Genomic DNA, 17,023 nt, shown 5'->3' on the forward strand with positions numbered 1-17,023 from the left:
AGAGTTTTACTCTTGTCGCCCAGGGTGGAGCTCAATCTCAGCTCACTGCAACCTCCATCTCCTGGGTGGGTTCAAGGGATTCTCCTGCCTCAGCCTCCCGAGTAGCTGGGATTACAGGCACCCACCACCACGCCTGGCTAATTTTTTGTATTTTTAGTAGAGATGGGGTTTCACCATGTTGGCCAGTCTGGTCTCAAACTCCTGACCTTAAGTGATCTGCCTGCTTCGGCCTCCCAAAGTGCTGGGATTACAGGTGTAAACCACTGCGTTGGCCTTCTATTTCTCTTTTATAAGAGCTAGATGCGTAGCCGCACTTCCCTTCAAAGGAATCTACACAGTACGCATCTATGTGCTGAGTATCTGTGACCCTTTCTGTCTCCACGTCCAAAATAAATGGAGTGGAACCTTACACCATTGCTATTAGTATTGTATCAGCTCTCTTTTATTATTCTTGTTTTTCCTATTCTGTAAAGGAAATCCATACTGTTAATTAATGTGTTAAATTTCCTACAATTAGAGAACCATTTTGGTTTTTTAAGGAGTAGGGAATTGCCTCTTAATTTACCTTTATCTTCAATAGGTTTCTTTTTACCTAAAGAGAAGTTATTTCTGATGCTGCCTTATATCTTTTATGAATCCATATGAAAAGAAAGTCGAACATCTTATATGGCATTTCATCTCATTGGACTTTTTCTACCAGTGAACAAGAACTTCAGTTACTGAATAACTTTAAACATCCTTGATATCTGCCTGCATTTTTACCTTAATATTACAATATATTTTTCAGGTTTTCAATTCAAAAACAGCTGAACTACTTAGTCATCATCAAGTGGAAATAAAACAAGAGTTCCCAAGAGAAGGGTATGTTTCCTAATTCGATATGTAAAGACACATTATGTTTGTTAGTCCATCTCACCTGACTTGCCCTGTGGATTTGTAAAGTAAACTTGGTCAGACATCCTCCTGAAAAGATTTGAGAGGTTGTTATTAGTCAAGAAAATATGCAATAACTTGGTATGTCTTACATGTCAGGAATTGATGGCTTAGGAATTCAGTTACCAACAAGGAATGAATAATAAAGTAATAAAGCAAAAGAGTATTAAATATCAGAAATTTTACGTTAACTTTGAAGTCATTGAGTTCTGTGTTCCTATTATTGCAAAAATGCTGCTTTGCTGATTTGAGTGTCAGGTTTGATTTATAATAAAGGTATCTTTTAAAAAAGTATTCACATATCTTAATATCTAATACTAAAATCACATTTTTGGGAATAGTATTCATAAGTAGTAATTGTAATTAAATATAATGTTAAGTATATTATTTAAAATTTAATAATGTTTATGATATAACCACTTTGAAAAACTGTGTTGCAGTTTATTGCAAAGCTAACCATACACCTGCAGCATTTCACTCTTAGGAATTTACCCAAGAGGAATAAAAGCATATGCCCATCGAAAGACTTGCACACGAATGTTTATAGTTACTTTATTAAAAGTAGCCCCAAACGCCAGTTGCGGTGGCTCACGCCTGTAATCCCAGCACTTTGGGAGGCCGAGGCGGGCAGATCACGAGGTCAGGAGATTGAGACCATCCTGGGGAACACTGTGAAACCCCGTCTGTATTAAAAATACAAAAAAAATTAACTGGGCGTGGTGGCGGGCACCTGTAGTCTCAGCTACTCGGGAGGCTGAGGCAGGAGAATGGCATGAACCCGGGAGGCGGAGCTTGCAGTAAGCAGAGATCGCGCCACTGCACTCCAGCCTGGGAGACAGTGAGACTCCATCTCAAAAAAAAAAGGTAGCCCCAACTGGAAACCACCCAAATGTCTGTCATCAGTAGGATGGATAACAATGGAATACCATTTAGTAATTTTTAAAAAGTGAACAGATACTTGCAACAACATGAGGGAATGTCACTGGAATTATGGAAAATAAAAAAGTTGGATACAAAAGAGTATATACTACATGACTCCATTGATCTGAAATTTTATAATAGTCTAAACTAATCTAGGATGATAGGAATCAGAAAAGTGGTTGTCTGTGAGGTGTGTCATTCACTTGAAAGGAGCATGAAAGAACTTTCTGAGATGCTGGAAGTATTTTGTATCTTGACTGGGGTGTTGCTTAGATGGGTATTTCCACTTGTCAAAACTCAGCAAATTGTGCGCTTTAGATCTGTGCATTTCACTGTAAAGTTTACCTCAATTTAAGAAAGAGAGAAAAAAATTGATGTGTTTCCAAATTGTATTGTCTTCTTCACATGAAAAAAATGTTCTATTTTTTAGAGTTCCTTTGTTTAATAATAAAAGTTATTGATACATTAGCAGCATTAGCATGACTGTCCACAAGACTGAGCCCAGTGCAATTTGTAAAGAAGATACCTGAGTCTTGGCTAGATGAAAATTATAAATACACAGAAGGAGACTGGGTTTTTAAAAATAAATTAAAGACGGCCAAGTGCGGTGGCTCACGCCTGTAATCCCAGCACTTTGGGAGGCTGAGGCAGGTGGATCACAAGGTCAGGAGATCGAGACCATCCTGGCTAACACGGTGAAACCCCGTCTCTACTAAAAATACGGCAAATTAGCTGGGCGTGGTGGCGGGTGCCTGTAGTCCCAGCTACTCGGGAGGCTGAGGCAGGAGCATGGCATGAACCCGGGAGGCGGAGCTTGCAGTGAGCCGAGATTGTGCTACTGCACTCCAGCCTGGGCGACAGAGCGAGACTCTGTCTCAAACAAACAAACAAACAAACAAACAATAAATAAATAAATAAAATACATAAAAATAATAAAATAAATTAGAGACAGAATTCAAAGCCCAGGAAAGGGAAGAATTTAGTTAGGCCTGAGAAAGGCAGAGAAGAAAGGCAGTTGGAATTCCCTTGCTACTTCTGGATCCTATGGTAGAATCATTTTAGGTTGTATCATTTCTACTTTTGAACTTCCTCAAATTACCATATTTCTCCTAGGCTTCTCACCCTTCTCATTTACTATTAGCCTTTCATCCTTCTGAGGCCCTGGTACTTTACCAAAATTGTACTGAGATTGGGTCTAAGAACTTGGACCAATCACTTATCTACATGAAATAGTTAAAAGGAGTTTTAAATTTTTCCCTAAATTTCAACAAAACATTTTGGGAAAAAAGTAGCAAAAAAGAATATTATACTTATTTGACTTTTCGGAATTCCTTTTGCTTCACAAATATATCATTCTGAATAATAATAAATATATTTCTGTCTACCTAGAAATAACCAGCGATTAGTGAAACATGCAGATAATTTATCAAAATTAATGGAATCTGCAGGATATAAAGAAGGGGAACAAATTTCTTATTGGACTTGGAAAAATAATTTAAAATAGGTAGATATTTGCTGTTTGTGGCCTGCTATTAGTGGCCTCCTTGAAAATGATTAATTACTATGTGGAGAATATTAAAATTGTAAGGAAATAGGCTTTTATTGAAATCGTTTCTTTAAAATGTGGAATGTAATTTGCTTTGCTTAATCTGATTTTCTTTAATGTATGCATCAGCCATACCCTCATAAGTTAACTTTTCTATAGAAAAAAGTTATATTTGTGTTGCTTTCTTACTGACTAACCAAATGCCTTCTTTTGTTCAAAGATGGGTGGAACAGGACCCTAAAGAAATTCTACACTCTGTCTATGAGTGTATAGAGAAAACATGTGAGAAACTTGGACAGCTCAATATTGATATTTCCAACATAAAAGGTATTTTAATAGAATATTTTACCCACATAATAAGACTCTCTCAATCAAATTCATTAATTTATTCTTTCAGCTTATAATTGAGTGTCTATGCAGTGCCAAGCATTTCTGTAAGAACTTGAGGATACAACACTAAACAGGAAGGTTCAAGTTCTTGTCCTTATGGAGCTTTTATTTGGATGGGGGCAAGATAATAAGAGCAGACAAATATAATTTCAAATACTAAAAAGTTCCATCCAAAAAATAAAAACCAAGTGGTATGGTGGGTTGTGCCTAGAAGGGCTTGCTTTAGATTAGGTGGCCAGGAAAAGCTTTTCTGAGGATGTGACACTTTTGCTGAGCTCTCAAAGGGCAAAAGGGGTCAGCTATGTGTCTAGAAGAGTGTTTGAGGGAAAGGATGCAGCACGTACAAAGGCCCTGAAGTGGGAATAAGCCTGGGACATTTCCGGGTCAGAAAGAAGGCCAGCATGTCAAAAGAAGACTAAAAGTGTTGAGCAGTGAGAGTGGGTAGGGGGTTTCCGTAGGAGATCAAATTGTGGAAGTGGGTCAGGCTTCATCAGCCATATTTAGGATTTTGGATGTTATTCTTAGTATCATAGGGAGCCATGAGAAAGTTTAAGCAAGGTGGCAAGGGATGACTTGCAGTTTCAAGGCAACTTTCTGACTGCTGTGTGGAGAGTAGATGGTAAAGGCAAAAGTGTGGACACAGGGAGACCAGTGCGGAGGCTGCTATGGAAGTCCTGAGAGAGGATGGTGGCTTGACCAATAATGGTAGCAGTGGAGGTGGAGAGAAAGGGTCATAATTTGCTGATAGACTGGATGTTTCGGTAACAGAGAGAGTAGAGGGAAGAGATTGGTCAAAGGTGATGCTTGCATTTTTGCCAGATCTCCTGGATAGATGAGGATGCCTTTTGCTAAGGAGAGAAAGACTAGAGGAAGGAGTAGGTTGTGGGGAAGGGGTGTTTGAAATCCAAACTCTTCACTTATAAAATTTCCCTGAAATAATTGCTTGAGAGTATTAGATTGTTATGAATTTCTCTGTGAAGTCCTAGTAGTTTTTTGTTGTTGTTGTTGTTGTTGTTGTTTTTGAGACAGAGTCTCAATCTTGTCACCTAGGCTGGAGTGCAGTGGCACAATCTCAGCTTGCTACAACTTCTACCTCCCAGGTTCAAGCAGTTCTCCTGCCTCAGCCTCTCGAGTAGCTGGGATTATAGGCACACACCACCATGCCCAGCTAATTTTTTTTTTTGTATTTTTAGTAGAGACAGGGTTTCACCATGCTGGCCAGGCTGGTCTCGAAATCCTGACCTCGTGACCCACCCGCCTAAGCCTCCCAAAGTGTTGGGATTACAGGCGTGAGCCACCGCGCCTGGTGAAGTCCTAGTAGTTTTAATTGAATATCTACGTTTGACTTTTCATCATTCATGTAGGGAAAAAAAAATCCAGCCACCCAAGATAGATGTAATAGCATAAAAGATGGAAGCGTAATGTGGAAGTTTGCTGTCTACTTTATAGCCTCAAATTTTCAAGTTCACCATTCAAGGGCTCTTTTTTTCCTCCTTAGGTAGTTTGACTATAGATAGAGAGATCATCAGTTGGTGGTGGTGGCTTGATTGCCATCATCTTGGCTTTGATACCATCACTCCTGAGCCTTTCCTCTGTTTGTATAAATTCAAACTCACTTAAAAAAACAGACTACAAATCTGTAGAGTGCCTACTATGTGCCAGATGTGCTAAGGATACAATGGAGCTAATGCTTAAGTGCAGACATGTTAATCTGATAATCACAAATAAATGGAAATGCATAAAATAATAGAGTTATTTCTGTTTTTGCAGATTTTTTAAAGTATAATTTGATATTTTATTAACAACTTTTAATATCGTGCACATATTAATCCTATCCTCCTTTCATCCCTATATCTAAGTGGAAGGGCTTCAACTTATTTTAGGGTTGCAGTCCTGAACTTTAGGTTAATTGTGCATTAGTGATTGTTGTTGATCATTTCCTTGAGCTGTTCTTGCAGGTCTCACAGTCTAAACAGTGGGAACAAATAATAGGTAATCAGTAGCACGCTCTGTCAAAATTACCAAAGACATAGGTAATCCAGGCAGCTTAAAGCCATGTTTAGAATGTAGAGTCCAGGGTGATTGACCATGGCTTCGACATCATTCTACCTCCCTTACAGGTAAGGTAGGCTGTGATATGTTGGCTTTCTGGACCCACTTGGGTGCTATTCCTTTTTCTCTTGCTTTTACGGTTTATGTGAAGATGACACACAACTCCTGCCCAAGTGACTTGTCTTCCACATGCACTACCTGGTCTAAGAATTGAACAGGCAACTTCTCTATACTCCTCTGTTTCTGGCCAGTGTGAAGTCCACATCTGAGCCAAAGTGACCCAGCACTTCCATCTGTACAACTACCATCCTCTGGCTACAGAAGAGAACATCCCACAAGCTCCTACATACCAGGCCAGTTGTACTATTTTTTTTTTCCCAGAAAATTTATCCAATTGGCATTGCCAAGGGCCAAGCTTTTGCTTGCCTGTGTAGAACTCTAGATCACAAACTGTTAAAGCTGTAAAGGAGACCGGGTGCAGTGGCTCATGCCTGTGATCCCAGAACTTTGGGAGGCCGAGGTGGGTGGATCACGAGATCAGGAGTTTGAGACCAGCCTGGTCAACATGGTGAAACCCCGTCTCTACTGAAAATACAAAAATTAGTCAGGCGTGCTGGTGGGTGCCTGTAATCCCAGCTACTTGGGAGGTTGAGGCAGGAGAATCGCTTGAACCTGGGAGGCAGAGGTTGTGGTGAGCCGAGATTGCCCCACTGTACTCCAACCTGGGCAACAGAGCAAGACTTTGTCTCAAAAAAAACAAAACAAACAAAAAAGGCTGGGCACACAGTGGCTCACGCGTGTAATCCCAGCACTTCGGGAGGTCGAGGCAGGCGGATCACCTGAGGTCAGGAGTTCTTGACCAGCCTGGCCAACATGGTGAAACCCTGTCTCTACTAAAAATACAAAAAATTAGCCAGGCGTGGTGGCACACACCTGTAATCCCAGCTACTCGGGAGGCTGAGGCAGGAGAATCTCTTGAACCTGGGAGGTGAAAGTTGAAGTGAGCTGAGATGGCGCCATTGCACTCCAGCTTGGGCAACAAGAGCGAAACTCCAACTCAAATAAAAAAAAAAAAAAGGAAAAACTGTAAAGGATCTTCAGTCAACTAGACCAGCTCCCTCTATCTGCAAATTAGGGAAGGGGACTTACTGCAGGTTACGTAGCTTTTTAATGGTGGATTAGCATTAAAGCACAGCTCCCCTGACTCCTAGACCAGTGTTCTTTATCCTGAGCCACACTGATGATAATCTCACAAACCACTTCTGTTTTTATTTCTTGTATGGCAAGTAAATTAACTTTGCCAACTGAAGAGTGATATCATTTATAGTCTTACCTGACAGTCATTAAGGGTTCTTCATGTCTGGTATTTCCTTGGCAAATTTCCATTTCATTGGTTTTGTTGTCCTTATCTGACAGAAGGTTTGTTGATTTCAGGTCACTAGGAGCAATGCCTCCAAAATTAAAATTAACTCTCCAACTGAGCAGCACACACTAGCCCAAGGCAATTAAATAGACTGCTTCTTTCCTTCTAGGGGTAGAGTCAGCTCTGTTTGCCTGTCACTGGGCTCAAGGAATTACGAAGTATAAAGAGTTACAGTATCAATTACAAAATATAAAGAGTTACGGCTGGGCATGGTGGCTCACGCCTGTAATCCCAGCACTTTGGGATGCCGAGGCGGGCGGATCACCTGAGGTCAGGAGTTCGAGACCTGCCTGATCAACTTGGAGAAACCCCGTCTCTACTAAAAATACAAAATTATCTGGGCGTGGTGGCTCATGCCTGTAATCTCAGCTACTCGGGAGGCTGAAGCAGGAAAATCGCTTGAACCCAGGAGGCAGAGGTTGCGGTGAGCCGAGATCACACCGAGCCAAGATTGCTCCATTGTACTCCAGCCTAGGCAACAAGAGTGAAATGCCGTCTCAAAAAAAAAAAAAAAAAAAAAAACACAAAACCAGTTACATATTCATTCATGTGATAGAACCAAAACATAACATAAACTGTTTCAAAATTGAGAGCATAAAATTCTCAGAGATTAGATTATCTTGTATCTAAAACAATTATTTCCCTGTTAGAGAAAAGGGAAACCCACACATCCATTCCTCCACTGCCTTGCCCTACCCAACATATTCACACACATTTCTATCACCTCTTAGACTCATACTCTCAGGGGCCTCTCAGGGGTTTCAGGAAGGCACCTCGTTCTCCAAAATGTTTCCAGCAGCAGCCACATCTCATTTGCAATTTTTCTAACTCACCTCAAGTACACATATTGCAGAGCCTGTTTTAAAAAGCTTTACCAGGCCGGGCGTGGTGGCTCACGCCTGTAATCCCAGCACTTTGGGAGACTGAGGCGAGCAGATCACCTGAGGTCTGGAGTTCAAGGCCAGCCTGACCAACATGGAGAAACCCTGTCTCTACTAAAAAATACAAAATTAGCCAGGCATGGTGGCACATGCCTGTAATCTCAGCTACTCGGGAGGCTGAGGCAGAAGAATCTCTTGAACCGGGGAGGCAGCGGTCGCGGTGAGCTGAGATCGCGCCACTGCACTCCAGCCCAGGCAACAACAGCAAAACTCTGTCTCAAAAAAAAAAAAAAGAAAATAAAAGCCTTATCTCTCTTCCCATATGGTATTACTTTTTGTAGCCAGAGAACCTTCCTCTGAAGCTCTTATTTTCTGTGTGTTTTTAGTTTTCTCCCAAAAAATGTGTTATACATTATGATTTGAATTTTAAAAAAGGATGCATCTCATCCATAATTCTACAGAGACAACAATTATTAACATCCTGGAGTATTTTCAAAGGCTCTTTTTTCTAAGGTATATTTTCTTTTTTTTTTTTTTTTTTGAGACAGAGTCTCGCTCTGTAGCCCAGGCTGGAGTGCAGTGGCCGGATCTCAGCTCACTGCAAGCTCCGCCTCCCGGGTTCACGCCATTCTCCGGCCTCAGCCTCCCGAGTAGCTGGGACTACAGGCGCTGCCACCTCGCCCGGCTATTTTTTGTATTTCTTAGTAGAGACGGGGTTTCACCGTGTTAGCCAGGATGGTCTCGATCTCCTGACCTCGTGATCCGCCCATCTCGGCCTCCCAAAGTGCTGGGATTACAGGCTTGAGCCACCGCGCCCGGCCCTAAGGTATATTTTCGTAACTGCGATTATAACTTCACACGTAATTTTAAGAAAAATTAACCAGAGATTTTGAGTGTAGATTTTAACTAGTTTAATTTTACTACTGACGTTCAGTGTAGAGAAAAGTGCCCCCAAAGAGAATATGTGGGTAAAGTATGAAGCTGGTAAATGCAAGAGTAATACAATATATGATAATGGTTATGATATCCGTAAATGAAAGACTTTGAGGCCAGGAAATATATGTTTTATTCATGTGACTTTCATATTATCTTAAATGGTGCACATGAGGAGGAGTGGAGAATTATAAAACCTGAATGTGTTATTCCAAGAAAGAAGGAATTAAAATTAGGAACCATTAGGAATGGCACATGTGCTGAGATTAGCAGTCAGAAACGTTTTCTTTAAAAAACATAGAGGATTTTAGGGTAGGAATGACAAGACACTGGAACATTGAAAGAGTTCGGAGATAAGTTCACACATACGACTTGTGTGCCCTGGGGAGAAATGGGTAATAAAGACATGTTTGTGGCCGGCAGAGAATCCTGGGAAGCTGTTTCACTGGACTTTGTCTGCAAGCAAAGCAATTTTACTTGGCATGAAGGAATCCAATTAAGATAGAAGAGAAAAAAGGAATGCCCAGGGAGGAACCCGTGACTGAAGAATCAGATTGAAATACCTCTAGATTAGATTCTGAAGAAAAGTTAGAATGACCCAGTAAAGATAGGTAGCATGAGAGGCATAGAATAGTTACTCAAGGATTGTGAATAAGAAAGCAGCCAGCTTATTGATGGTAAAATTAACATAGTGAGGAGGAATAGGAGATTTTAGTTGACCATGAGTTCATTTTGATCCCATGTTGTAAAGTTGTCACATACACAAAAAAATCACATTCACAGTATGTGCCCATAGAGCTGCTGCAGAATTCCTTTATTTGCCCTGCTTAGCTCAGTCCCATTCTCTGAAACTGTTACTCTACTCTCTTCTCAATAATGATGACCAAGGCAGCAGCAGTAGGTAATATTTATTGAGTGCTTACTGTGTACCAGGCATCTGTTTTAAAATACATTGACACCTCACTGTAACCCTGATTCCTCACTGTAACCCTGTAAAGTTGGAACTATTATTCTCTCCATTTCACAAGACACAAAACTGAGACTCAGAGTCACACTGCTAGGAAGCACAGGAATTGGAATTGGAATCCCAGCTATCTGGCCTCAGAGCCTGAGCTCTACTGAATGGTGCCCCAAACTCTTGCCCTGTTTTGGCAGATAACCTTACCTCCTGCTTCACGGAGAAAGTTGAGGCTCTGCGGCCTTAAATCCTCACCTTCCTGTTCCTGTGCTTAATATCTGGATCTCCTGCCAACATTCCTTCATCACAAGGGCAGCAATAGCCTTCTGCCCTACTTGGAACTCCTCCCTCCACTTGCGCTGGTAATCCATCCTCTCCTGTCACTACATCAGTCAGAACCAAGTCCCCATTGATTCCCAGCCCCATCCATCCCCTCATTCTCCTTTCTGTTTATTTACTTTTATAAACATTTTTGTCTTACCCAGAATCTCTTCCCTGTACCCAATGCCTCTAAATTTCTTTGGAGTAGAATCTCAATCATCTTTGTATCTCTAGAAAAGATTTAATATCTATATCTATATATAAACTTTTATTTTCGATACAGAGGGTACATGTGCAGGTTTGTTATGTAAGTATATTGCATGATGCTGAGTGCTGAGGTTTGGGGTACAGATCCCGTGACCCAGTTAGTATACCGCCCGATAGGTAGTTTTAGAAAAGATGTTAAAGTAAGTCAATCTGCATTGGATAAATAGTATTAGAACAAGGGAGCTGATAGTTCCCCCTCAGCTCTGTGCTGGTCAGAACATTCCTAGAGCATTGTGTTTTATTCTGGGTGTACAATTTGAGTGATGTGGACATATACTTGCATGTTCCTAGGCGTGGTGATAAAGGGACTTTAAACCATGCTGTGTTTAGGCAGGGTCAGCTGAAGGAAATTGGATTGTTTAGCCTACACAGCAGAAGACTTGAGGTACAAAAGAGCTGCTTCAAGTTTTTGAAAGACTGGCATGTAGAAGGATTACCCTTACTCTATATATTTCCAAAGAATATGACTAAGATTGGGAGGTGGAAGCTACACAGAAAATGATTTTTTTGTTTTGAGATGGAGTCTCGCTCTGTCACCCAGGCTGGAGTGCAGTGGCCCAATCTTGGCTCACTGCAAGCTCCACCTCCCAGGTTCATGCCATTCTTCTGCCTCAGCCTCCCAAGTAGCTGGGACTACAGGCGCCCACCACCACGCCCAGTTAAATTTTTTGTATTTTTAGTAGAGACGGCGTTTCACCGTGTTAGCCAGGATGGTCTCGATCTCCTGACCTTGGGATCAGCCCACCTCGGCCTCCCAAAGTGCTGGGATTACAGACGTGGCCGGACACAGAAAATGATTTTTATTTTTATTTTTATTTTTATTTTTTGAGACAGGATCTAACTATGTTGCCCAGGCTGGAGTGCAGTGGCACCATCATAGCTCACTGCAACCCCAAACTCCTGGGCTCAAGCAATCCTCCTGAGTAGCTGGGACTACAGGCGTGCATCACCATACCGCCCTAATTTTTAAAAATTTTTTTGTAGAAACAAGGTCCCACTATGTTGCCCAGGCTGGTCTTGAACTCCTGGGCTTAAGGAATCCTCCTGAGTAGCTGGGACTAAAGGAACACACCACCACACCTAGGTAATTTTTTTTTTTTTGAGATGCAGTCTCCCTCCATGGCCCAGGCTGGAGGGCAGTGGCGCAATCTTGGCTCACTGCAACCTCCGCCTCCTGGGTTCAAGTGCTTCTCCTGCCTCAGCCTCCTGAGTAGCTGGGATTACAGGCACACGCCACCACACCTGGCTGATTTTTTGTATTTTTAGTAGAGACAGGATTTCGCCATGGTGGCCAGGCTGGTCTTGCTCCTGACCTCAGGTGATCCACCTGCCTCGGCCTCCCAAAGTGTTGGAATTACAGGTGCAAGCCACCGCGCCAGGCCATCTGGCTAATTTTTAAAAATTTTTTATAGAGACTGGGTTTTGCTATTTTGCCCAGGGTGATTTTGAACTCCTGGGCTCAAGCAATCCTCCTGCCTCAGCCCCGAGTGGCTAGGACTACAGTTGTCCACTACCACATCTGGCTAATTAGTTTATTTCTTTGTAGAGATGAGGTCTTGCTACATTTTCCAGTCTGGAGGATTTACAAAAAGAAGAAAAGCACCAAAGTTGTCCAATAGAGATTGCTCTGCCTTGAGAGATGTAGTGAATATCTTGTCACTAGAAGTGCTGTCTGGATGGTCATATGCCAGGTGATTCTAGAGAAGATTTGAGCTTAGAAAGTATTTTTTGTTATACAGCCTTTAAGGTCTGTCCTGATCTTAAATTCTGGAAGAGCTGGATCCTTTAGCCCAGTGTGTTCTAGCCAGGATGCACATTAGAATCACCTGGGGAAGTTTTAGGAACCCATAGCAATGCTCACATCCCATCCCAGGTCAGTTAAATTGGAATGTTTTGACCAGGGCTTGGGCATTGGTATTTTTTAAGAGCTCCTCAGTTCATCCTGGCTAACACAGTGAAACCCTGTCTCTACTAAAAATACAAAAAATTAGCCAGGTGTGGTGGCAGATGCCTGTAGTCCCAGCTACTCGGGAGGCTGAGGCAGGAGAATGGCGTGAACCTGGGAGGTGGGACTTGCAGTGAGCCGAAATCGCGCCACTGCCCTGCAGCCTCCAGCCTGGGCCACAGAACGAGATTCCATCTTTAAAAAAAAAAAAAAAAGCTCAGTGGATTCTAAAGTACAATCAAGTCTGAAAACCTCCAATTTAGCTCAAGCAAGCTGAATTGAGTAAGATAGTGTGATAGTGTGGGTTAGTGTTTTTTACATTAAATACAGTACTTGTACTTGTTTTATGTAGGTCAGTGTAATGTAAATGCCATTATATATTATATTTATGCCTGATTCAAATTCTTATGTATTGTGACATATTAAATACAGGAATAAAACTGAATTTCTAACAAATCATAAGGATGCTCAGCATAAAGGATTTTGTCCATAGCTATTTTCTTAAAATGTAGGCATGTACATGCACGCACACACACACGCGCACACACACACACAAATGCACACACATAAGGAGGAAAATTTCTTGTAGCATTTGGTAAACAATTGAATGAGTTGATTATTGGTCTGCTCAGAATAATAAATTGGGTATTATAAATTTGCAAAGTTATTGCATTCCTTAAAGCAACCAGTGTGCCTTTTATTTGGGTATTGATCTGGGTCCATGTCATTGTGTGCTAGTAGTAAAGCTGGAAGGAGTATGTAGAAATGAAAAGAAATACTTGGCATTGAGTATTGACTTTTTCTGGAGCCACTCAAAGAAAATAAACGAATCACTACAAATATTTCAAATATTTTTTTGATTTGTTATGTTTAGTTGCGTCTCTAGTAAGATGAGAGCTATTCTCCTGAAGTAGTTTCCTACTTGTTAAAATTTCGACTTCCTTCTGTTTAACTTTCTCTTTAAAGCTATTGGTGTCAGCAACCAGAGGGAAACCACTGTAGTCTGGGACAAGATAACTGGAGAGCCTCTCTACAATGCTGTGGGTAAGCTGTCATGCATGGATGTCAAATGTAGGGCCTTTCTTCACATTGCAAATGTGGTCATGTTAAAATATCTTGCTAAAAAAGCATTTAGTTGCCAGGCGTGGTGGCTCACGCCTGTAATCCCAGCACTTTGGGAGACTGAGGTGGGTGGATCACGAGGTCAGGAGTTCAAGACCAACCTGGAAACCCCTTCTCTACTAAAAATACAAAAATTAGCCGGGTGTGGTGACACATGCCTGTAGTCCCAGCTACTTGGGAGGCTGAGGCAGGAGAATTGCTTGAACCTGGGAGGCAGAGGTTGCAGTGAACCAAGACCTTGCCATTGCACTCCAGCCTGGGCAACAGAGTGAGACTCCATCTCAAAAAAAAAAAGGAAAAAAAAAAAAAAAAGCATGCAGTCATGGTCACTATAATCTTGATGGGATGGGCAGAAGAGTCTGCTAAGAAATTGACTGCTGTATATTTACCATTTTTGGATCATACATATTCACATATTATATGTGAATTAACTCTCCTATGCTCTCTCCTCTTGCTGATTGTCTTACAAATGGGCAAATGTTTGCCAAATTGTTTTGACATCTAAAAGAGATCTTACCTCCTTACCCTCAAAAAATTGAAATAACGTATGTTCACAGTCATTTTTCTACAAAGTACTTGTGTGTTTGTCTTTCCATCTAGGAATCTGAATTCTTCTTGTAAGGTTATAAAAATAGAATATTCAAATTTTAGCTGCTTCTGCTACACATGTGGCTATTTGAGCAGGGATTAAAAAGCCCAAAATCTCAAATATACCACTTTTAGGTATCACAACTTATTAGGTGTAAATGATCCTAAGTATATTTTAGCATCATTATTAGCATATGACAGTTGTTGAACACTGAATGACACGACCACTTCCTAAAAGGAAAATTTTGTTCTAAATTGCAATCACTAAAAGACTTCATTGTGTCAGATAGCAAAGCACAATTTTTTATCAATAAAATACTAGGTTGTGGGGTGGGGAATGGAATCAGAAATTATCAGAGAGGGGATAATTTTGGGAGAATAATCTTTATTAAAAGTTAAAGTAATGTTATCGTATTATAGGAAAGCATTTACTATGTTTTCTACATTTATGATAAAATAAATTCTCAAAAAATTTGAAAGAATTACAACTAAAGATCCTTTTAGTACATCTTTTTCTGTAGTTTTTTTTTTTTCTTTCTTTTTTTATTGAGACAAGGGTCTTGCTGTCGCACAGGCTGGGGTGCAATGGCACAACCTTGGCTCACTGCAACTTCTGCCTCCTGGGTTCAAGCAATTCTCCTGCCTCAGCCTCCCAAGTAGCTGGGATCACAGGCGCCCACCACCACACCCAGCTATTTTTTTTTTTTTTTTTTGTATTTTTTAGTAGGGATGGGGTTTCACCATGGTGGCCAGGCTGGTCTTGAACTCCTGACCTCAGGTGATCCACCTGTCTCAGCCTCCCAAAGTGCTGGGATTACTGGTGTGAGCCACCACGCCCAGCCAAAAGTATATCTTTTAAATGTTTATTTTGTTCTCATTCTCATGAGTAGTTCATTTTGAATATAAGTAAGACAAATGACTAGTATTTAGGAGAGTATCCTTTGATAGATCAGTGTTAGCTAATTTCCTGAACTAGTTAAGGTTTTACTTTCTTTTGTTTTCTTAATGAAAGGAAGAGCCTACTCAGGCAAACCAGAAAGTTCCAGTTAAATTCTGAGCTTTTTTTTTTTTTTTCTTTTTTCTTTTTTTGAGACAGAGTCTTCTCTTTCACCCAGGCTGGAGTGCAGTGGCACAGTCTCGGCTCACTCTACCTCCCAGATTCAAGTGATTTTCATGCCTCGGCCTCCCAAGTAGCTGGGATTATAGGTGTGCACCATCACGCCCGGCTAATTTTTGTATTTTCAGTAGAGACAGGGTTTCACCATGTTGGCCGGGCTGGTCTCAAACTCCTGACCTCAGGTGATCCGCCCACCTTGGCACGCCTGGCCAGTTCCAGTTAAATTCTAAACACTGAATTGTAAAAATGGAACTTTGGACTTTGAATTGTTATTTTTCAAATAATGCAACTAGGTAAGCTGAAGTTACTCTTACAGTAAAGATTCAAGTAAATGTTTTACTAGAAAATCTTTCTGTGATGTGCTTATTTACTTATTTCCTTCTCTTCTGCCTGTGTCTCTCTGCACCCCTCCCCCATTCTACGTGCTTTGCAGTATTAATTCAAATGTTCATAGAATATGAGGAACTCTTTTCTTCTATCCTGAGCTACATGCATGTTTTGAGAACCTCTTACATGTTTGATGTTATCCTGGGTACTATAAAAGATACAAATTATATTGGCTGTTTTTGTAAGCACTTTATAATCTAGTTTTGGAAAGGAAAAACTAGATTAGGGAACAATCCATAAAACAAAATTAGGGAATAGTTGATAAATCATGTGTTGATAAGTTGAATAGGAATTAGAGCAAGTACATATCAGTATGGATTTTGAAATTTTAGCATACTTTTCACAGTGGAGGTTGAACTACACTTGGGCCTTGAAGCGTATGTTGGATTGCATTAGGAAAAGAGAAAATTGAGGAATAATGTGAACAAGCTATGAAGGTGAAAATGTGTACACATATTTTGCCAGAGTAAAGAAATGGATGAGTTTCACGCATAGGTTGACTCATTTTTTTATTTTTAGTAGAACTAGCAGTGATAATAATACTCAGTAAGTGCTAACTGCTATTACTTTGGGATTGTGCTAAGTATTTTACCCATATTATTTAATCTCACTGACCCTGTGAAACAGATTTTACTACCCCTATTTTATAAATTAATTGTGGAAAAGCTCAATAACTTGTCCAATGGCATGTAGCTATAAGTAGAGTAAAACCACAGTTTAAACATGAACACCCTCCAACCTCAAAGCTTATGTTCTAATTTGGATAGACGGGGGTTGGTGAGGATATAGAGGGGGCTGAAAGCCATGCAGTGTAGTGTAGACTTAAAGCATGGGGCAGCTTGAGGCAAAACAGATGATAAAGGAGAGTTTAGCCATCCCATGATGGTGGAATGGGTTGTTTCAAGTGCATCAGTATGCTGAGAACAGCCAGAAAACCTGGATGAAAATGAAATAGAATTCTGAACAACTGGAAGGCTACCAAGACAGTGAGGAGAGGAGGAAAGCCCAGAGATGTAAGCCTAGCACTTGGTGTTGCTTATCTCCTAGAGATACCAGTAGATTCTGAAAGGAGTATCTGACAGGTCCATAAAGATAAGGAGGCAAAAGGTGGAGTCAAGGGCTGCCAAGGGTCGGGATGAGTATTGGTAAAATCCCAGACTTTGAACTGGAACTGTGAAAGGTCAAATCCTGAAAGTGAGGTAGACTGAAAATAAAGCAACCCTCACAGGAATTGAAGCA

At 40.9% G+C, this 17,023-nt stretch overlaps 1 protein-coding gene across 16 annotated transcripts in view; it reads left to right on the forward strand.

The window, feature by feature from the left end:
- The window catches only part of GK (glycerol kinase), a 79,784-nt gene that overhangs the window by 11,049 nt on the left and 51,712 nt on the right, over positions 1-17,023 (forward strand). For all 16 annotated transcript variants that reach the window (XM_015127125.3, XM_015127129.3, XM_077988292.1 and 13 more), the window contains exons 2-4: positions 788-861; positions 3,621-3,727; positions 13,537-13,614. In XM_015127125.3, coding sequence (XP_014982611.1) covers positions 788-861; positions 3,621-3,727; positions 13,537-13,614 — 259 coding nt within the window. The remainder of the gene's footprint in view (positions 1-787; positions 862-3,620; positions 3,728-13,536; positions 13,615-17,023) is intronic.

The sequence above is a fragment of the Macaca mulatta genome, chromosome X, assembly GCF_049350105.2.
Source record: "Macaca mulatta isolate MMU2019108-1 chromosome X, T2T-MMU8v2.0, whole genome shotgun sequence".
NCBI classification, from domain to species: domain Eukaryota; kingdom Metazoa; phylum Chordata; class Mammalia; order Primates; family Cercopithecidae; genus Macaca; species Macaca mulatta.